This window comes from Desmodus rotundus, chromosome 5 (genome assembly GCF_022682495.2).
Source record: "Desmodus rotundus isolate HL8 chromosome 5, HLdesRot8A.1, whole genome shotgun sequence".
Lineage (NCBI taxonomy): Eukaryota > Metazoa > Chordata > Mammalia > Chiroptera > Phyllostomidae > Desmodus > Desmodus rotundus.
The window spans coordinates 131463086-131484130 of record NC_071391.1 but is presented as its reverse complement, the minus strand read 5'-3'; the positions used below and the strand labels follow the sequence as shown (position 1 = coordinate 131484130).

The window sequence follows — 21045 nt, the reverse complement described above, 5'->3', positions numbered from 1 at the left end:
CACCATAAACGTGGCTCTGATCTTCAACCTAAAAAGATACAGGGGAGGTGACCACCCCATTCGAAAGGATAGCAAACAGGGATCTGCTGCTCCCTGGACTCAGCTATTCTCTGAATGAAACACTTCAAGCTCAATGCCCTATCATTTTCCAGGCTTTCTTGTGAAATGTTTTAGTAAGCCAAACATTTCTTCCTCCTTCTGGTAATGACACTTCTTCCTTGTAGAAATTAACCTTTCCCCATCCCTGTGGCTCTGGGAGGACTGTCCATCACCATTCCTTTCACTGGCTTGACAACCATGATGCCCCATTCTTGGCTACAGGGATAGGTCCAAAGGATGGGCTCACGACCCATGCAAGGCCAAACAGAATGTGCTTCCTTCTAATTTTATAATCTGGTGCTAGAAAAGCTTCCTATTTGCTCTGAGGTCTCTGGCCGAGAGACTGGAAACCTGAAGCCAGTCATGGACCTGGCCATGGCATCCCTACACGGCCCTACCCCCAGGCGCTGGAAAGAAATCTGTCCGCAAAGGGATACAATGAGGTCAATGACCAGAGAGAAATGCAGCCAAGAGAGAGAGAAAGAGTCTAAGAGAGTACTGATAATGCCATTGGAGTCCCTGTAGGCCCTGATATCAGCACCAATCTGGAACTTCCCAGTGACATAAACCACTGAATTCCTTTGTCTCCTAAGGCCAATTTAAGTTGGGTTCGGTTACCCTGAACCAAAACTCTCAAAGACCAAAACCCTGCAGTGGTGGTCATGCCCGTCACCACCAGCTCTCTGCTCTGACTCCTTGCAGCTTGGCAGCGGGGGGGAGCACCTCAGAGTGCAGATTCACTGGTGAACAAGCAGCCATGACCATCCCAACTGGTAGATATTCAGGTTGACCATTCTAGGACTAACAAGTGAATCTAGTCCCAGGAGTTGAGGATTAAAAACCTGCATGTCACCTGAGTTCTGTCTGGGTGACGTCCTAGGCTCTTGGGCTGGGCAGCCAGACTAAGGGGACCTGGTGTGCAGTGAGCCGTGGGCAGCCTTGGAACTCAGTACCACAGGGCCCTGCCCTGCGCTGAAGCAGAGTGTTTGTCACACCCAAATCCTTCCATGTGAAGTGGCTGGTCCTGCCTTGTTCGAGAGACAAGTGATGCGGAGTGTTGACTTTGCTCTCAGCAAATACATCAACGAAAAGTTATTCTGGACCTAGAACCAAGCAGAAGTTCTTAGAAGAGACAGTTTGTTCCGCTGATTCACTGTGAGAGGCATGAACAGATACATCTTACTGGGTATTCGTGTAGGCTCGTGGCATTATTTTTCTTTGGAAAATATCCCTGACTCTCACCACCAGATGACAAAAACTGAGGGACAAAAGCAGGCCAGGCAATCAAGTAAGTGGTAAGTAGGCAACTGGGGCCTGAGCTGAGGGGGCCCTGGTATGAAGCCCGGCTTGACAGTTATTAGCTACTGTCCTTGGGCAAGTTACTTGATTTCTCTAGGCCTCAGTGTCTTTTTTTAGCAAAGGGGGAATAATAGCATCTACCTCAAGGACTTATTGTGAGGAACTAAATATCATATGTACACAAAATGCTCAGCAAAGTGCCTAGCACATAATAATAGCAACACAACTATTATATATGAAGTCATCAGGTCAGAGATATTTGAATATAATACATATTATTGAATATTTTAACGGAATCTATGTCTGTGAGTCTTCACTTGTATAGATAGATGTAGGCATCACCATTAAAGGGACCAAAGAGAAAAGAGGAAACTTAATGTTTCCTATCAGCCAGAAATGCTTCACTTTCTTAAATTATAAAATTTCCATTCCTTTTGGCTTCAGAGAAGTTAAAACTAACCCAATCCCAGGTGAGCAGAGGTAGAGAAACGCCGCTTCCCTGCGTGCGCATTGGCACTTCTCCTTTCGGAAGGCAGTTTGTCAGTATCCATCGCAGGGCGAATGCACGCAGTTCTTTACCCTGGCCCTCTCCCTCTAAAAGTATCTGCCACAGAGATTCCCACACAGACACTCCGGAAAGCAGGAACACGTGAGGATGTCTGCTCCAGTATTGCCTGCAATAGGGGACAAGCCAAGAGCCCGTCAACCGGAGTGCTGGGACACGAAACAGACACCAAGGCGACAAACCAGGCGTCCAGGGGTTCTTCCCGCAGCAACTTGCAGGTGAGCGCTGGCCTCCGAGTCGGTTCAAGTCAACAAAAATGTATTGAGTGTCTGCCCTCCGCATGTGAGGACAATGGTGAGGAAAACAGAAGCTAGTCCTTCAGCCAGAAGAAGAAAACCCAAACCAAATTCTGTATTCTCCCAACCCAGGTAGGGCCTTATAAGATTATTTTTAATAACGCCCATGATTTTTAGTTTATAACTTCAGTTGAGAGATCATTTAAAATTTATGTTTTCCAAAAGCACTGGGTCAAATTTTTGTATGAAAAGGAAATAAATCTTACTGAGTCTTTGTTTGGCACCATGTAATCATAGTTTGCATATTTTCTTATGTCATCTTACTGTTTATTTTTCCTGAGTTTTCTGTCAAATAGCTGTAATTTCCTTCAGTTGGCTTGCCAAAACTCAATAAACAATTTTACACTTATTTTTGTAACAAACTGCACTAAAATAAATTGGTTTCCTCCAGAATTCCTGGAACACCTTGTGCATATTAAAGTGAAATTTTCTTACCTATAAATTACAAAAAATATAACAAGGTACAAAATTAGGATGAGTAATAATGGTTCACTTCTGTAATCCCAATATTCATATAAAGTAATAATCCTAGATAAATTTATACAATGTAGTTATGAATAAACAAGATTAAGACAAGTATAGTAATAGGAACAAAAACTGTTTAACATTCTTCTACATATACTTCAATTTTTTTATAATTTCACATACCTCGGGGTAAATAATGTCATAATGTTATATTAATTATGCTAATTAATATAATATTTTTGCTTATGGCCCAAATAAAATAAAACAAAGAGCCTGAAATAAGTTTATTAAATTCTAATTCCCCTTACAAGTACAATCCTTTTTATTGACATTTTAGTTGTAAGTGAGAATTAGGTTCATGAATTAAGTGGGCTTCAGACATACATGCCAGTTTTCTCATACCATAGTGACAAGCAAGATTATAGCAGAAATGTATGGAGAGTTAATTTTGTTTTCTCTCATTTCACAAATATTTGTTTAGTTCTTGTATCAGAGATTCTGGAACCCCCAAACAAGGCTAATAATCTAAATTTTAAAAATATACAGAGAGTTTTAAGATCTCATTATAAATTTCCAGTATTCTGAATTCCTGTCTTGTTCTGGCATATTTTCCGGCTACCTATTTTAGTTTGCTACTCCCCAAACAAGGGTCTAGCAGACCTTTGGCCTTATAACCAGAAAGCAAATTTAATATGAAAAGAAGGGAGCCCTTTGCTTCACCTGCTTCTACTGTGCTTAAGAAAGGTGAAGGGGCCTGCTCTGGGCCTGTGAAGACCTTAGACCCGAAGCCACTGCATAGGGTGGTCTACTTAGGAAAACAAGTGAAGTGTTTTATCCACTAACATAGTGGAGACAGTTGGCAAAGTTCTAAAATTATTATTATTTATAGTTTACCCATGTTTACTAAAAATGTTGCTAAGAGATTTAATGAAATCTCTTTTTCAAAATCCTATAGTTAAAATGCCTAGGAATGCTTCAGGAAAAGGTCCAAGGTTCATGTTCACTTCCAACGAGCACAGGCTGTAGAAAGCGCCGTCTCTCTGAAGTGCATACAGTGCAGGAGAGAGTGCCCGAGACGTCCAGTGACCGACAACCTGGAGCCACTTCTAGGACGTCTGCTAGTGACTGCCTCCTTGTGTGGCACCTCTGGGGGACCACTCGGAGCATGTTGCCGCTCCATGTTTTCGTTGGCTGATTGCTGGAAATCTGATTTCTGCTTTTTTGTGGTACCCAGACAGGGAAAGCTAGCTGCTGAATTGGCTTCTGAGACTCAACAGAGATTCAGATGAAACTAAAACACATGGAATTAAATATATCTATAAACAGATAATCATTTTCTATCTATAAAATAATAAAAAAATTATCACTTAAAGAGAAAATCTGCTGTAGCTCAGGGAAAAAGTAAGCTCTGAATTGTGTGAAATTTGAGCCTATAATTTAGTTTTTGCAGTAACCATCCATAAGGATTAACAACAACAAACCTATTTTCCTTTCTTTTTCCTTTTCCGTTGTTTTCCCTCCCCCTAAGGCATTTAAACCAGAATGCTGGGTAAGTCTTGAAAAGATAAACTAAATCACTTTAAAACCAGATGAAATCACAAGCCTGTCCTTAGGAAAACAATAAAATAGATTTTCAAACCTCTGATTTGTTGCTCCATTAAAGCAGATACATCTCTTGGTTCAGGGTAGTTTTGGGAGTAAGAGGCGCAGTTGCTCCACTTACACCTTCATTCAGTATTCCCTGCCGGAACAGATGGCATCTTGCGGGTGCTTAACCTCCCAGAATAGGTGCCTATGAGCAACATGACTCTTGCAGAGAACAAGTGTTTTGCCCAACACTTCTCTGTTGCCTCCACACTTTCGTGCTTACTCATTGCTCTGGCAATCTGGGTTTTGCCCCTGCACTACTCAGATGAAAATGCCCTTCCCTTGACCTCTTTGACTCCCAATCCTGGTCCACCTCTTTGCTGGGCTCCACAGCAGACCCCTCACCACCAGCCCCTCCAAAACACACAGACAAGCGTTGACTCCTCCCTTGCCTTCCAAGTCCCTGCACTCTCTCACTTCTTCCTGTCTCTCTACTCCTTTTGCTCTCCTCTGACTTCAAGGGAAGGCAAGGGAGCTCCATCTTATGCTCTCTTGACTTCACCTGCTCTCCTTTGACCTACCACAGATGGCAATCACCAGGAGTGTCTCACGGTGGGCACTCAAGCAATACCTGTGAGGGGAGTCACCTTCAAACATGCTGGGGGCCTCCCACACAAGAAGCTATCTAATCTGGGTCTCCACCCAGCTACCTTCTCCGACCACCACCCCCTTCCCATGAATGGGTTGAGACTGTGACTCTAGCCCGACACTTTTCAAGAGGCTTCTTATTTAAGGTAATTACGGTCCTGTCTCTCCTCCCTGGTTTACAGTCTCCACGTAACAGAAGGAGAATGGCTTTGATGTCAGATAGAATTGGGTTCAAAACTGGGTCTGTCAATTACCAGCTATGTGACAATACCCATGAATTTTTGTAGAATTACAAGGGAAAATGTTTGTATGTAAAATATTTGTAGGTATATATTTTTAAAAACTTAGGGTCCAGTGAGGTTTCTTTTTCTGTATTTCTCTTTCACTCACTTTACAAAGCTCCTCACATCCTTCCTTTAATTGAATTTTCACAATAACCCACCGTAGGTCTAAAGGAACAAGCTGAGACTGGCTGGGTAGCAACTAAAAAGTGGTAGGATCAGATTCTAACCTAAACCCGACTGGCTCTGAAGTCCTAGCTCTTTCTACCACATAAAGTGCCTCCAGGGCACAGAGGGGACAGCGGGCTGGGTGGGCCACCTGCGGAAAGTTGTAGCGCAATGTGAGAACTGCTGTGAGAGAGGCGTGGAGAAAACACTGCGGGCTTACTGCCCCCAGAAATCAGGGAGAGCTGCTGTTTTCACAGACACGGGGCACTGGAGCGGCCTCTTGAAGAACATGAATGGGCCCCCCCAGACAGACTGGGCAGGGAGGTCTAAGCAGCAGGGTCACGCAGTAACTGAGCAAACCATTGGAGTCACTGCAGGGAGCACGGTGTGATGGGAGCAACAGTGGGGGAGGGTGAAGGAACCCAGTCATGGAAGGAGATGCTGGCAAAAAGGCAGGGTGGGGCTATGCCCAGTATTTGAAGCCCATTCCAGAAGCAGTAGAGCCCACAGGAGTTTTTTAGAAGGGCAGGGACAGATCAGACCTGTACTTTCAAAGGCTAATTTCAGCGCTAGCACAGCGCAGGGATTCCAGAACCACTTGGGGACCAAGTCATTTTTAAAATGACTTGATTTGTCCCATTATTGTGAATGTTAACTTTGATCATTTCATTTAAGGTGGTATCTGCCACGTTTGTCAGCTGCAGTTACCGTCTGTCCTTTGCAATTAATAAGTATTTTGTGGTCCTGACCGGCGTGGCTCAGTGGGTTGGGCATCGTACCACAAAGTAAAAGGTCATGGGTTCCATTCCCAGGTGTCACATCCCTGAGTTATGCCAGGTCCCCAGTTGGGGGCATATGAGAGGCAACTGATTGATGTTTCTCTCCCTCTTTTTCTCCCTCCCTTTCCTTCTCTCTGAAAATAAAAATTTAAAAAATCTTTTTTAAAAATAAGTATTTTGTGGCAAAGTCCTGTGTAAATATCATGTTACTCAACAAACTTTCATCACTAATTATAATGTCCATTGACTTTCTAACTCCATCATTCCAGCTATAGTTAATTGTTGACCTTCTACTCAAGGAAGAGATTTCTCTTCTTCCCATTGGTTATTTATATCACTATAGATACATGGATTTTTGTTTTATTCAATGGATGATAACTGAAGCTCAAATTATCGCAGATGTGGCCAGTGGAAGTCCCCTCAAACTAGCCCTTGTGTCATTTTAATATCCCCCCTTATTCTCTTAGTACTGCTATAGTTCCCAGCATAAGAAGCTATTCTAGACTCATTCTGAGTTTTCCCAGCCCCAAGTCTAGAACAGGTGTTTTTTGTGTGTGGTTTTTTCTGTTTGTTTGTTTTTGTAAGTTCTGATTCTTGTGTGGAGGATGGTGTTTAGAAACCACTCTAAAGTGCTGGAGTCATTGTCAGTTTTCTCAATGGACAGAGAAAGAAAACCGAGAGTGTGTGTACGTGTGTACATGTGTACACACATGTAGATAGACATATCTATATTTCTATGGGAAATCTCTTTAAAATACAGATTTGGGGGGGGTGCTGGCCAGACCTAATGAATCGGAATCTTTAGGACGGGGCTCATAAATCTCTATTTGTTTAAAGTTTATCCAGGTTTTCAAAGAGAAAACTGACCAGGGGAGTGAGAGTGGGGGCGGAAGGCCAGTTAGCAGGACACTCTAATAATGCAGACGAAAGTTAACGAGGCTGTGAACCAGGGCGGAAGCAGCAAGACGGAGAGGGCACAATCAACTGTGCGTGTTTGGGGCTGACTGGCTAATAACAGAGGTGCAGGAGGGAGGGGGGACAGGCACTGTGTCTCCCGCTTGGATAACGGTCATCGCTGCGGCCTCAACACTCATTACACAGTGAGCACTGAACACACATTTACTCAATTGAACATCTTCTCTCTTTTCTCTTATAGATTATATAAAAATCCAGGTGACATTCTGGGAGGAAAATAATTCTAAAACATTCAAGAATTTACATCTCTTCCTTATATTTTATCATATAGACTAACAGCTGACTGTTACTCAAGGCAAGAAGCAGGACTTGTGAATTCACTTGTGGGCGGGCCAGGCTCTCACACTGATAAACATGGCCTGACCTAAGTGATTGAGTTTGCGAATAATAGGCCTGCAAGGCTTTTCACCAAGAAGCAACCTCTGTAACAGTGTCTCCTATTGTCCAAAAAAAGAGAGCTACAGTCTGCCGGAGATAAAAGTCATTAGCTGAGATGGCCGCTTATTCTCACTGTACGCTTTGCTCACTGGAGCATGAGCAAAACATAGAAAGGGGCGGGAGGGAGAAAAGTAAAGCTAAAAGGAAATGACCCTTGGAATTCTAACTCCTATCACAGAAAGTTCAAAACCCAGATAAAAGTACAACCCGGAGAAAAATAATCCTTCCCAGTGTTTATATAGCAAAAGCAATTCATCAGTGACCTTCTCATTGCTAAATCCACAGGGCCCTTTTCCAGACTTACCTGTTATTCACCCTAATGATACTGTCGAAGGTCTCGTTGACTCCCTCTGTGCTCTTGGCCTCGGGGGCATTCCACTCTTCTGGGCTTCCTCCCACCCCTGTGACTCTCTCCCTTCTTTCGCAAGCACCTGTTTCTCAGCTGATCTCCTACATGTTCATCTTCCTCAAAATGCTAGCCCTGGCTTCTCCTCTTTCCCCCACATGCTCTCTGGGTCCTCTCAGTCACTCCTACACCCCCAAGTGCAACTCCCACACTCTCTCCTGAGCAAAACCACCCATATAAATACATAATCACCTCTTACATGTCCCACTGACATTTCTATCTATATATGTTCAAAATGAAATCATCACCTCCTGACCTTGAACCTGTTCCCCATTCTATTTTAGTGAATGATAACCACCATCCAACCAGCTGGCTGTGCCAGAAATTTGGCCATTGCCTTACATCTTCCTTCTCCCTGCCCCCACCCATACCCTATCAATCATCATGAATCTGAATCTCCAGAATATTTTCATTGCTTCCCTTGCATACTGCCATACTGATCTCACAGCTGGACTTTCTCTCCAACAATCCATTACCCACAATGCAGCCAGAGTGACCAGCCCAGAGCCTAAATCTAACAATGCGCCTTTCTCCAGAAAGCCCTCCCTGACCACCTCTCCCCTCCCGTGAATGGGTTAGGTAAAGGTCCTGAGGCTCTCATATACCTTGGGCTAACAATAATAAAACTGAAAACACCACACCCAGATGCTCATTTATGAGTATTGCCCTTATGACTGTAAGTTCCTCGAGAGGAGATACATACTGTTCCCTGTTGGGTCCTCAGTGCCTAGCACAGTGCATGACACACAGCAGACACTCAAGAAATCTTTGTGGCTTCTTAATGATCCATTTAAGTTAAGGCTCAACAGATTGATTCAGTTGGTTTGTAGGACCAAGCCGGATAGTCATGTGTGCTGAGGGCCAAGACAGATTGTGTGTGTGTGTGTGTGTGCAGCTATGTGCAAAATGGATCATTAAGGTAAGAAGCTAGTCTGCAGTCAGAGAAAATCAAAGCATATACTATCCGGAGAGAAGCAGAGATGCGAACCCCTGTGATACACAGGAACACTTGCAAGAAACGGAAATAGGGAAAGACTAGTTGTCTGTTTACCTTGCAGTGCCTGAGAGGCCAGCCACACTCCTCTCTAAAATTGAGTTCCAAAAGATTCCCATCATCTTATGACCTTCATGTCTTACAATGATTCTCAATAGTCTTAGAATAATTCTCGGACTAGCCTATTTCTATTTCAGCCTAATATCTCTGACCAGTCCAGAGAAAGCTCCTTTCATCTAGGAGATAGAGCTGGCCTGTCATTCCCCTTCTTCATGCCAATGGGAAAGGGAGTGGCAAAGAACCAGTGGGCCATCCTGGAATCCTACAACGTCTGGGTTCAGGCCACCCAGGTGCCTGCCTCCCATTGGGAACGAAAGGAATGAACTGATAAAGGAGTAGAGGTAAAGGGACACCCTCTTTGGCTGCACCCTCTGCTTTCCATACCACTTCCACCCCCTCACCTGTCTCCAGCAGCAAGGCTGAAGACTGTAAATTCATTTTTAAAAAGCAGGAATCTTTGGGAGAGAACAAACATATACAGATTGTTGCTGGTCCCTAAACCAGCAGTTACTAAACACTGCACTGGCTCCTCAAAGTAAAAATAGCTACATTCTTTAAGTACATAAAAATCTATATATCCTTCATAGAATCTCACAGCATCTTCATAAATATGAGTTAGAAACCAAAGCCTCCAATTTTTATTACTTTTAGGTTAATCTTTTTAATGATTGTTTCCATTTCTGGGTCCCCAAATGTTCAGAATGGAACCATGCTAGGGGAATTCAAAGGCTGTAGACATCTGAGACAATTCAGTAGGAAAAGAATAGTCTTTTAAACAAATGGCGTTGGGACAACTGGATATCAACATGCAAAAGAACGAAGTTGGACCCCCTACCTCAAACCACATATAAAAATGAACTCAAAATGGATCATGTGCTTAAAGACAGAGCTAAAACTATAAAACTTTTAGAAGAAAACATAGGAATAAATCTTCATGACCCCCAAAGGGTAAGCCATAAAAGATAAATAAATAAATTGGACATCATCAAAATTTTAGAACTTTTGTGCTTCAAAGGACACCATCAAGAAAGTGCAACAACAGCTCACTGAATGGGAGAAAATATTTGCAAATAATACAGGAGATAAGGCACTTATATTGACAATGTATAAAGAACTCCTAGAACTCAACAATAAAGAGACAAATAAACTGATCCGAAAAATGGGAAAAGAATTTGAATGGATGTTTTCTCCAAAGAAGATACACAAATAGATTTATTGAAAGTAATCAGTATTATAAGTCCTTAGGGAAATGTAAATTAAAACATGAGATGCCATTTCACACCCAGTAGGATGGTTGTAATCAAAGAGACAGAAAATAACAAGTGTTGGTAAGGATGTAGAGGAATTGACACTCTCATACAATGTTGGTGGAGCTGTAAAATTGTTTGGCTGCTTTGGAAAACAATTTGGCAGTACTTCAAAATGTCAAACATAAGAGTTACCATATCATTCAGCAATTCGACTCCTAGGTATATATTCAAAAGTCTGTGTCTACACAAAGCCCATGTACACACTCTTCCACTGGCCACATGGACAGGCTCACCATCTCCTTAACTTGTTCCAGCCAGGGCCTGCTTGGTTCCTTCTGCAGAAGAAAGAACACTGGGCTAAGCGCCACCTTAATAAAAAGAACTGCTTCTGTTCATTTAAGAAATTAATAAATATATGGATCATATACATCATTAAAATTCGATTTCACTAGTGGGCAATACCTTCTGGGTTGAAAAAACACTGTCTATTAAGCTCTTAAACATACCAGCGAGGTCCCTGAATCTTGCTGGGTAGAGTGGCCTGTGGACCAGCAGCATCAGCCTCCCTTGGAAGCTGGTTTGAAATGCAGAATGTCAGGCCTCACACCTGACTTACTGACTCAGTGCCCAGGTGACTCCTATGCACAGTGATATTTGAGAAGAACTATCTGCTCTCAAACACTCTAATCCACATAGGACAAACTCAAGTTAAACCTCCAAGAGGAGCTTGACTGCTGAAGACACGTAGTCCACTGGTTAGAGGATGGCTTTCCACGTGGACTGGGGGAAGGGTCAGTCCCAGAAGCAGAACCAGCAAGTTGCTTCCTTTTTCTTTTTTGGTGATAAAAATGTCACTTACATCACAAAGTTGTTCAGGTCCACCTCCTGCAGGCAGAACATGCCTCGGACAGCCCTGCTTAAAGGTGCTGCCATGGAATAGTTTTTCACTTTACCACCATACAGTCTACCTTCGAACTGGCCATTGGTGGTGGGGCCAGTATCATTCTTTACAAGTGAGCATACACCAGTGAGATACTTTTCAAGCTTTGAAACAACCCCTTATACAGTAACCACATTTTTTAAACTAAAAACATGGTCATATACTCTGAATTTAAAATAGAGGCCCACAATATGACAAGAACAAGGGTACCAATGACAATAACTGAATGAAATATTTGTGACTGTCCTGGGAAATATAGGACATAAGGTGCAAAAACCCATGAGGTGTTAATTACCTAGATGACATTTATAATGCCTTGGTATTTCTCTGGGCATCTCTACAGAATTTTGGGCATACCAACTTCTTTCTCACCCTGGTGCCTTTGCACGTGGCCTCTCCTCTGCCACAGCAACTTCTCTTATCTGCCCCTTCTCATCCTTCAAGTTTCAACTGAAATGCCTCCTCCACAGAGAGCTGCTCTGGAAACCTTATCTAAGGTAACTCCCATACCCCTACCCAGTCCAGTTCCTCTCTGTGATCATTCCCTTCTTAGTGCTTATCACAACTCTACTCACCTTTTCTTTGCTTCTTCATTTATTGGTGGCCTCTCCCACCAGAATGGGGGCAAGAACCTGGTCATGTTCACTGCTGTACCCCCTGCACCTGGTACATTCTAGATGTGAAATGAGTTTTTGATCAATAAGCAAATGAGAAAAAAATACTATGTACCCAATTTAGAGAATAAATCTTAACCAAAATCAGCAGGCAAATAGACTATAGCTTATTAATAAAAATGACAGTAATAAGATCATTTATGAACAGACCATAAACTTCCATCAAAACCCTTCACTTCATGAGCTTGCCAACGGAGTGAGACTGAATGAACAGTAGACGGTACCACTGAGTGACTTTGCTTCAATCTCTTTCCCTCTCAGAGCCATGCCTGTAAAATGAGAAGACTCTCTCTCAGAGTTGGAGAAGAGGGTAATTCAATAAGATGACTATATACAAGGCCTGTCCAGAAAAAGTCCAGGCATTGTTAACATAATGAGGATGGTTTACGCAACATCGATGTAACCTGGTAGCCAAAGCGAGTGGACTGGAATGTGTATGCATGAACAATGATGACCTCACTGGGGTGGGGGTGGTAGACGTCACTGAGTGAGCATGCGTAGTGTGTGGCCATCACATTCAAAATAACTGAGCAAGTAAAGCAACGAATCTGCATCAAATTTTGCGTTAAACTTGAATATTCCTCCGCAGAAACTATACAGATGATTCAGGAGGCTGCAGCTATGGGCAACTGGTGATTGGCAGCTTCATTATGACAACAAACCAATGCATGCATCACATCTCCTGCAGAGTTTTTGGTGAAACATCAAATCACCCAGGTGACTCAGCCTCCCTACAGACCAGACTTGGTGCCCTGCAACTTCTGATTTTTTCCCAAAACTAAAACACCTTTGAAAGGGAAGAGCTTTCAGACTGTTGATGAGACTCAGGAAAATACAACAGGGCAGCTGATAGAGATTGTGAGAACTGTGTGAGGTCCCAAGGTGCCTACTTTGAAGGGGATGGGGGCATCATTGTCCTGTGTACAATATTTCTTGTATCTTTGTCAATAAATGTCTCTATTTTTCATCTATGTTTCATATTACATGGCTGGATACCTTCTGGACACACACACACACGACATCAGATACAGAGCAGGCACTCAACGTGAGTTTGATTCTGTATAGTTATCCCCATGTTTCTCAATTTCAAACTCATCAAGGGACTAAAGAATATGAAATCACATCTCCAGGTCTTCATGTGAACCTGTCTGCCTAACACTCCAGGCCCAAGTGAGCCGCACTGGTCTTGAAAGATGCAAAGCTTTAGGAGGGCAAGGCACCCTTTCAGCTAGGGTGACAGGTGGGGCGGAAGCAGATGGCGCCATGCAGGATGTGGATACAAACAGGCCCCTGTGGCGGGCACTGACTACTTGCCACACACTGTGGGCACCTTGCATGGAACCTCCACAAGCTGTTGTACAAGGCAGATACCTTACACTCTCACTGTATAGATGAGAAGCTGCTTCACTGATGAGAGCCGAGACTCACAGAAGTTTAGTAATTTCCTCAAGTCACCCAACTGGCGGCAGTTCTAGGTTCAAAATCGGGTCTCTCTGACACCAAAGCCCATGCTCCCACCACTATGCCATTGGGTGGGGAAGGGGTGCAGGGGGAGAAGGATGAAGGGGGAGATGAAGTCACTCCAGCATGAGGAAAGAAAGAACAGAGTGATATTATTATATGGCAAATGAGATGCAAACAATTTATGATTTTTTTAAAAAAGAAAGAAAATAAAAATAATGATATAAAGGTCAGTTAGGACCAGAAAGAACCGAAAGCTAAGGAGTCTGAATTTCTGCCTGTGGGCAATAAGGAGTCATTGTTTTGTTTTGGTGTCTGTGTCTGTTTTTAATGAAATTTTACTACTGCAATTACTAAGAGCACTTAGTGAGTATCAACTAAGGACTAGGCTCCACTCTAAACCATTTGTATACATTCTTTCTAATCGGCCCAGTTCTGCAATTTAGGTATTGTTACCCCCATTTCACAAATAAACAGAGCCCTGAGAGGTCAAGCCTCTCTCCCCGTATGCTTTTAGTAAATGGTAAAGTGGGGTTCATGGAGAGTGTGTGTGAGGCCTGGGTCAGTGCCCTTTCCCCTGAAACAGTACTGCACAAAAACCTCCCTTGTTATAGAAAGCTGAAAAATAAGAGAAAAGAAAATGGAACCAGGGAACTGGTCAGAAGCAATGTAGAGATCCGCAGTAAGAGGATAAATGTCTCAACTGAGTCACTGTGAAAATGGAAGGGAGGTGACAGAGAGCAGCTGTGTTCACAACCTTTTCTTTCATTTACTCCATTTCTCTGTCATGATCTGCTACCTGAAGGAAAAACCAAGTAGGCGACTATTCCAGTCTCCAGAACTGTCCTCGCCTTCAAGCCCTGATTGGAGTCCTGTTACTCACCCAGTAGCAAACAATGTTATCGGGGCTAAAATACCGCAGCATCCTCTAATCCGTTATCTGTATTGAAGACTAATCATTCAAGAGAATAAAACGAAGCCTCCACATCCAATACATCACATTATGTTTCACATAGCAACAACTTCTCAAAAATCTGACATCAATACATATGGTCCGTCAAATCAGGAAGACACAGATGCTGAGCTCTAATGAGCTCCGCCAAATCCTACATTATTATTAAGGTTGTCAGGGACCACACGGTTTTACAAAATGGAGCAAGGCATCAATATGTGTTGGGCTGCTTTCCAGTTACTACTCTAGGGAAAGTAGCACAGTAAATAAAGCAGTAGTAATCATATACATCGTGAATATATCTTTCAAACTAATGCCAAAGCTAACTGCACAATTACATTATCTCATTTGATGGGATCAAGAATTGGAGGTTTTAATATTCATGTAGTGATTACCCTCCCTTCCAGGAAACATTTTTGCACTAAAACCTTGGCTGTAGTCCTTTTCTTTCAACGACAAACTTCAATATTTTAGGTGGAAATTCAGTGTCTTACAGATACACAGAAGATACAATTTTCCTACCCATATACACAGATAATACATAAATACCCCCAACATTTTATGATTTTAGTTTCAAACATCAATTATATTTCTGAGATTAAAATAATGAAAGAAATGATACTTAAGGCTTCTCCCACACTAAGGACATATGGTCTGTGCACTGCCTTCTCCAAAAAGGAATAGCTACATATATAAGATAAAGCAAAAGAAAAGCATAAACATTCTAATTTCACAGCTCTTAATTATATAATGATTCTGTGTTTTATGTTTTTAATCTGCTGGAGTTAATTTTCTTTCTATGTGCAAAGACGTGGATATAAAAAAATTCTGTTCGCCTGTAACATACTCAGACCAACCAAATACGGAAAATATAGCAATAAAGTCCTTTCTTTGAAGACAAGCTTACTACTATGTCACTCTTCAGTGTAAAGATACAACAACCTTAAGAAATAGACCAGAAGCTAAACTGACTTTTTTTCTTTTCATCAAGCGAGGCTCCTTGCAAACCTAGTTATGCAAATAACTTCATTCATCTTTTCTTCAAATCTGAGTGTTTCTTTAAACCAGATATTGTCACATCCCCCCAGTTCAGCTGCCAGTCACGACAGCAATTTACTGCAGCTCCACCCTTTTCCCACCTTCAGCTTCAACCATGCGTTTATTTTTTTCCCCCAATTATAGAAAATTTAAGTTAGGAGTTCAAATCCTCAAAGTAGTTAAGTGAACTGTCACATAAATATTATTCAGCCTCAGGGAATTTTCTGTTTAATTGCCACTCTCTCCCTTCCCCCCAAAGGACTACATCTTATTTTGAGGGTGTAATGGAAAGCACTGCATTAAGGAAGAGTAAAAACATAATGGGTTTAAATTTTTAAACATCTAACCTTTTCGCAAGTCACTGTTAATCATTTCCACCTGTGACGTTAATAATCAGCCTGACAATAAGAGAAGCAAAAACCCCAGGACAGAACTAGGTAGGAAATGCCCCAATCACAGCCACTGCCCTATCAGAGAGAGAAGAAAAGAGCTATTCTGTCATATGTGACATGAAGAAACTTTTACATGTTAGTTCCACCGCATCTCGAGAACACTAGAGCTCCCAGTTTTTAAAAGCTGCATCTTCCCAAAGTCAAGATTTTTTTAAACTGTGTCTTATGCATCTTCAAATATTAAGTTTTTACTAAAATTTTCAACTTTAGGTCTCAGGTGGCAGGGGGAAAGGCTCCAGAATAAGCACAATAGTGGGGGAGGGGCACGGGGGGCAGAGCTAGTCTTTTAAATCATTCTTCCCAGGGAGAATTTAGGACCGTTAACATTACACCACTTAACCGTTTATTTCATTGTGAAAGGCAAACTTGGAGCACAAGTGACAATATTTTGAAAATGTGATGGAAGTTGTTCTACATCAATGAACACACAAGCTGGGAAGATACAAACATGGTCTCTGTTAGCTGTAGTCCATCCTCAGCAAGTCATTTCCCCTGTGGGCTGAGGCTCCCATATCATGGAAACCACCCCTAACTGCTGAAGGCTGAAAGGGATTCCCTGTGAACAGCATCTGGACCACACCTCGTTTGGTCACACAAGGAGCTGACAAGGGCTGGAGGAAAATGCGGCCGGTCCAAAGAAGCGAGGACAGAGCCAGTAATCAAAATATGTTCCTCTACAATTTGATAGGGAAGACCCCTAAAATGGCTCTTCATCCAGTCCTGTTCTCGTCCTCAGTCCTGGCCATCCGCTGCCAGATGTTGGTCATTCTGTGGGCTGACTGGTGGGATTTTGTGGTCCAGCAGCTGCCAGCCTTTTATAACCTCAGCAATGTTGGGGAAGCATCCATTTGGTGTATAAATAAGCTTTTTGGCATTAAAACACTGCCAAGTGAAATATTAGAGAACAAACTCCCCACCCACTGCAGAAGAAATTTCCCAGTTTCAAAGCATCAGAGATGAAGATTCCAAATTACCTAAAGCAAAATTTGCTTTTAGATTTTTTTTTAATCTTCTTGCTTCTGAGGAACCTACTGAGAAGCCTCCCAAAGGTGATACCACAGGTCAGGTTATTGGCCCTACATTTACCTAGTTAGGGAAGGAAGGAGAAGTGTTGGATAGTTACCCAGGATCCTTCCACTTGTAGCAGGAATGAACACCAAAAAAGCATTGGGACACTAACTCCTTAGAGATCCAAAAGCCTTCCGGAGGGATACACAGAGCTCCCCCTCCCCACCTGCACCCCAACGCTGTTTCTGCCCTAGCTCTGCAATCAGCAGCCCTTCTGTTACTCCCTGCGGTTCCAGAGATTCCATGGGGCTCCCGGATCTGACCCCAGGAAAGCCAGGTTGGTCATCCTCCTCCCCACCCTTCCAACCTCCACTCAACCTCTCCCCACCGCCCCAGGCCACAACCTTACCTGATAATGTCGTCGTTGTGTCCCAAGAAGAATTTTTGGCTGTGCTCGCGGGTGTTGTAAACCACCCCGACCCCAGCCACAAAGTAGACCACCTCCTTGCCGGCCGTGTAGTACAGGTTGTTGCGGCACTGGTGACCCCGGTACCCGTACACCCACTCCAGCCGGAGCTGGCAGCTGGGAGCTGTCCGATCCGCCATGATAAGCCGACCCCACTCGCCCCCCGGCCCCCCCGCACGCGGGTCCGCGGCCCCTACGCGCCGGGTCTGTCCACGCCAAGGTTCGGGCTGCAGAGAACCCGCAGGGGCTCAGTGTGCAGCGCTGGGCGCTGATTTCCACGGCGACGTACAGACACAGCCCAGCGCGCCGGCCGCCACCATCATCCGCCGCCGCCGCCGCCGGAGACGAGCCGCCGGTGCGCGGCCGCCAGACCCCGCTGGGCGCCCCGGCTCCCTCTCCCGGGGCGAGGCGTCTTCGGAGGCGCCAGCACCCGCGCGCGCACGCCTCACTGCACCTGCGGGCTTCGGCCCCTGGGAGAGGTTCTTGGGGGGGTTACCCCGCCTTTTAAAGCAGGGATCTGCATATCCAAACACTGATTACCCAGTTCACTCACTGAAGTTTGCAGTGCGCGGGGGCTTCGCAGGAGGCAGCGGGATTTATTCTGTGACAGCTTTGATATGACAGGGAACCCGGCTAAGCTTTGCCATCACCTTCCTTGGGTCCGAAACTGACAGTCTATATCCAGGCTGCAAGAGCGAGGAAGAAAGAAACAGATTTTTTGCATAAGTCCCCCACTCTAAGAAAATGATCCCCAAACTAAACCAAGTGTTGTGGTTTTTTTTTTTTCATTATCAACTAGTCCCTTTTTCTGCCTCGAGATCTCCTTAATGTTATGAAATATACCCTAAATGCTGTTGGCTGGCGGTTGCTGGTATGATTTGAAAGGGCATTTGCTGTTTCCCCATTAAGCCAAAGTAAATATGCAATGGTCATTTTTTAGATGCTCCAATTAGTTGTCGTGTGTGTGTTTAAAATTCGTATCCTCCGTGAAACCTCTCTTGGCCGGAACATCATAAAGAACTTAGCACTTCTCACTAATCACCAACTCCAATTGCAAGCGTCAGGAAAGATTTTTCTGAATCGGAGGAAACGAGACACTTAGTGCAGTTGGAGGCAGGAAAGCGTTACCTATAGATGCTCTGGGTCAAGAACAAACTAAATAATTAACAAGTGGCAAAAATCGTGTGCCTCTCTCCAGGAAAGTCTGCGCTAGCTATGGGGTCCCGCGGGCTCAAAGGTCCCGCCTCTAGCCCGGCGTAGGGCGGGGATGCCCGCGAAAACACTACGTACCGCAAGACCCCTGCACAGGCACGCGCGCGCACGCACACACATCCTGGGCACGGGCTGCCGCGGCTACGAGGGATGTTGGCCTCCAGGGACACCCCAGCCTGCGCACTCTGCCGCCCTGGTGGTGCGTGGGACTCCCACACCCGATCTAGCCTCGCCCGGGTAGCATCCCCGCTCTCTCTGCCTCTAACCTCTGCTTGAGCCGGCGCCGGCAGCACGTCCGGGATCTCGCTTGAGCGAGCGATATCCTCAGCCTGCGCTGCCCTCCCCGCCTCCCGCACCGAGGTTGGGCTCCATCCGCGGGCGCAGAGGAGACAGGTTCTTCCACCACCCAGGCTCAGGGGGCGGGGCCACAGAGCCGCTTTCGGGAACCTAGGCGATGGGTTACTAGGTGAGATCACCGCACTTGGAAACCGCGACGCCCCAGGGCTGTGGGACCGCCCCCTCCCTCTCCCGGCTCAGGTTGCCCCTTTTTTCCCCGATGCATCCTGGGAAGTGTAGTCCTCTGGTTGCCAGCCCAGGCCGGGAGCTTGCGCAACCAGGCCACAAGTCCCAGGATTCCGCGCGTCCAGAGGGGGGCCGCAGAGAGGCGGTTACCAGCGGTTCCTGCGGTTTTCGGGTGGAGCAGAAGCGGGAGTACGCTGGACGTGGGCGTGCAAGCGCCCTGCCTACCCTAGTGACAGAGGCGGCCACCCGAGTGCGTGTGTATCTATGAAGAAGAGCAATGGACTTGGAAGGGAGGCAGTCTCTACAGCCCACCTAGAGTTTTGCACCAACCCCTGAGGGGTTACTACAGTGGGCTCGAGCCCAAATTTGTTTCCTACTTCAGTTTTCCTTTTTATTCACATGAGTTTGATATGTTGAAGTGTAGGTCTGCCAAACTTAAGAAATGCTGTATAAGAACCAGGACTTCCCTTGAGCCACCTCCTAAGTTGGAGGACTTGGGTACTTAAGGATAAGTAGATTTTGGGAAGGTGTTCAAGCCATGAACAGCTAACCTTGGCCCTAGGACGCAGAAGCTGATGGCATTTCTCCTCCCCGAAGTGAACTGTGAATTTCAGCGAACTGTATTCTGAAGTAGGCTGTTTTCACATTGTGGCCACTTCAAAATCCCAGTGACGCAAAGGCCGCAAAAAAGGATGATAGAAGGAACGTTCGGAGCCTGTCCTTTCCCTTTCCTTTCCTTTCTCTCAGTGTAATCGATTACTCGGTTCTTTAACTACCTCAACCGTCAGTACAGCTTTCTGAATGGTAAGGAAAGCCTCAGGAGGATGAGCAGCGCCAGCGTGGGGATGAGCAGTTGCTGCCTGCAGCAATGAAGAGGATGTGAACTGTAGTCGTTCTTCTTAAGGAAACGTGAATCTACAGATACGTGAGGTGGCACTGAGCTAGCCAATCAGGGCACTACGGTGAAAAGAAGGGGGCGGGGGGAGACATGGCCTGGAGAAGATTTGAGACATGAACAAAAATATAGATGATCAGTAATGCCATGCCATGAAGCAGTGCCAACGAGTTATATAGAAACAATAAATTCTATGTAGAAAGTCACCAGTAAAGAGCTTTTCCAACCATAATGTCAGGAACTACTTCATGGAGCAGATAGGAAATACAGTTAGAAGTGAGATAAGTGACGATAACTGGAAGAACATTCCAGACAGGTGTATGGAATAAAAGAGTGGGTGCAGAAAAACACTGAGAGACACTGAATAGAATTGGAGCAAGAGAGAATTCATGTAAGATGAGAAGAGGACATAAGCCTGAAAAGTTATACTGTGATTAGAGATGAACCTAGAGGTTTATACTACATCCTTAAAATAACAGGGAACCATTTAATTGTTTTTTTAAAGAGGGGAATAGCAAACACAGTAATAGTCAAAGCATGTGGTATTAGAAGTTTGCGGTAGTGCTTGAGGTATTTCATTAGAGGTAGTGGCAATGGTCCAGAAAGGAAGGGACATCTTCCTGAGAAAACACAAAAGTATTTGCAAGGAGTCTCCTAAGCAAATAAAAATGGGTGTAACATGACACGTTGGTTTTCTCAGTTATCTTTAATATAACCAATGACCATCATGCTACACTAGATTGTAATTTTAGTTAAATGAGCTGGAGGAATAAGTTCTAGGTCTGTCATTTATATAGTGTTACCTTAGGCAAATTACTAAATCTCTAATCTTTGGTCTACTCATTTAACAAAGTATAACAGTCCTCACCAGGAGAGCTGTGAGAATGAAAAAATAATAATTACATGTGCAAAGAGTTAATTTGTAAAGCATTACACAAATGTTAATTACTCCAAATGGCAGTATATATTAACTTATATTTGCAGAAAATGTGAAATAAGACTTGATAATACCCTTTGGAAGTAATCTAGACAAGCGAGAGCAAAACTTATAATAACACTATGTTAATATGGTAAACAACACTATATTCTAGGCAGTGTAAAGGGTGCTTTACATG

General features: G+C 44.2%; 1 protein-coding gene across 5 annotated transcripts in view; it reads right to left on the bottom strand.

The window, feature by feature from the left end:
- Positions 1–18886, bottom strand: part of EML6 (EMAP like 6) — a 220700-nt gene extending 201814 nt beyond the window's left edge. For 4 of the 5 annotated variants that reach the window (XR_008426918.1, XM_053924902.1, XM_071221553.1 and 1 more), the window contains exon 1: positions 17245–17441. Coding sequence is in view for 4 of the 5 variants with exons in the window: in XM_053924902.1 (XP_053780877.1) it covers positions 17245–17441 (197 nt within the window). In the remaining variant the exon portion in view is untranslated. Of the gene's footprint in view, positions 1–17244; positions 17977–18779 lie in introns of those variants that run through there. The other variant, XM_024552786.4, reaches the window with a different exon arrangement.
- Between the last annotated feature and the right edge of the window lie 2159 nt (positions 18887–21045).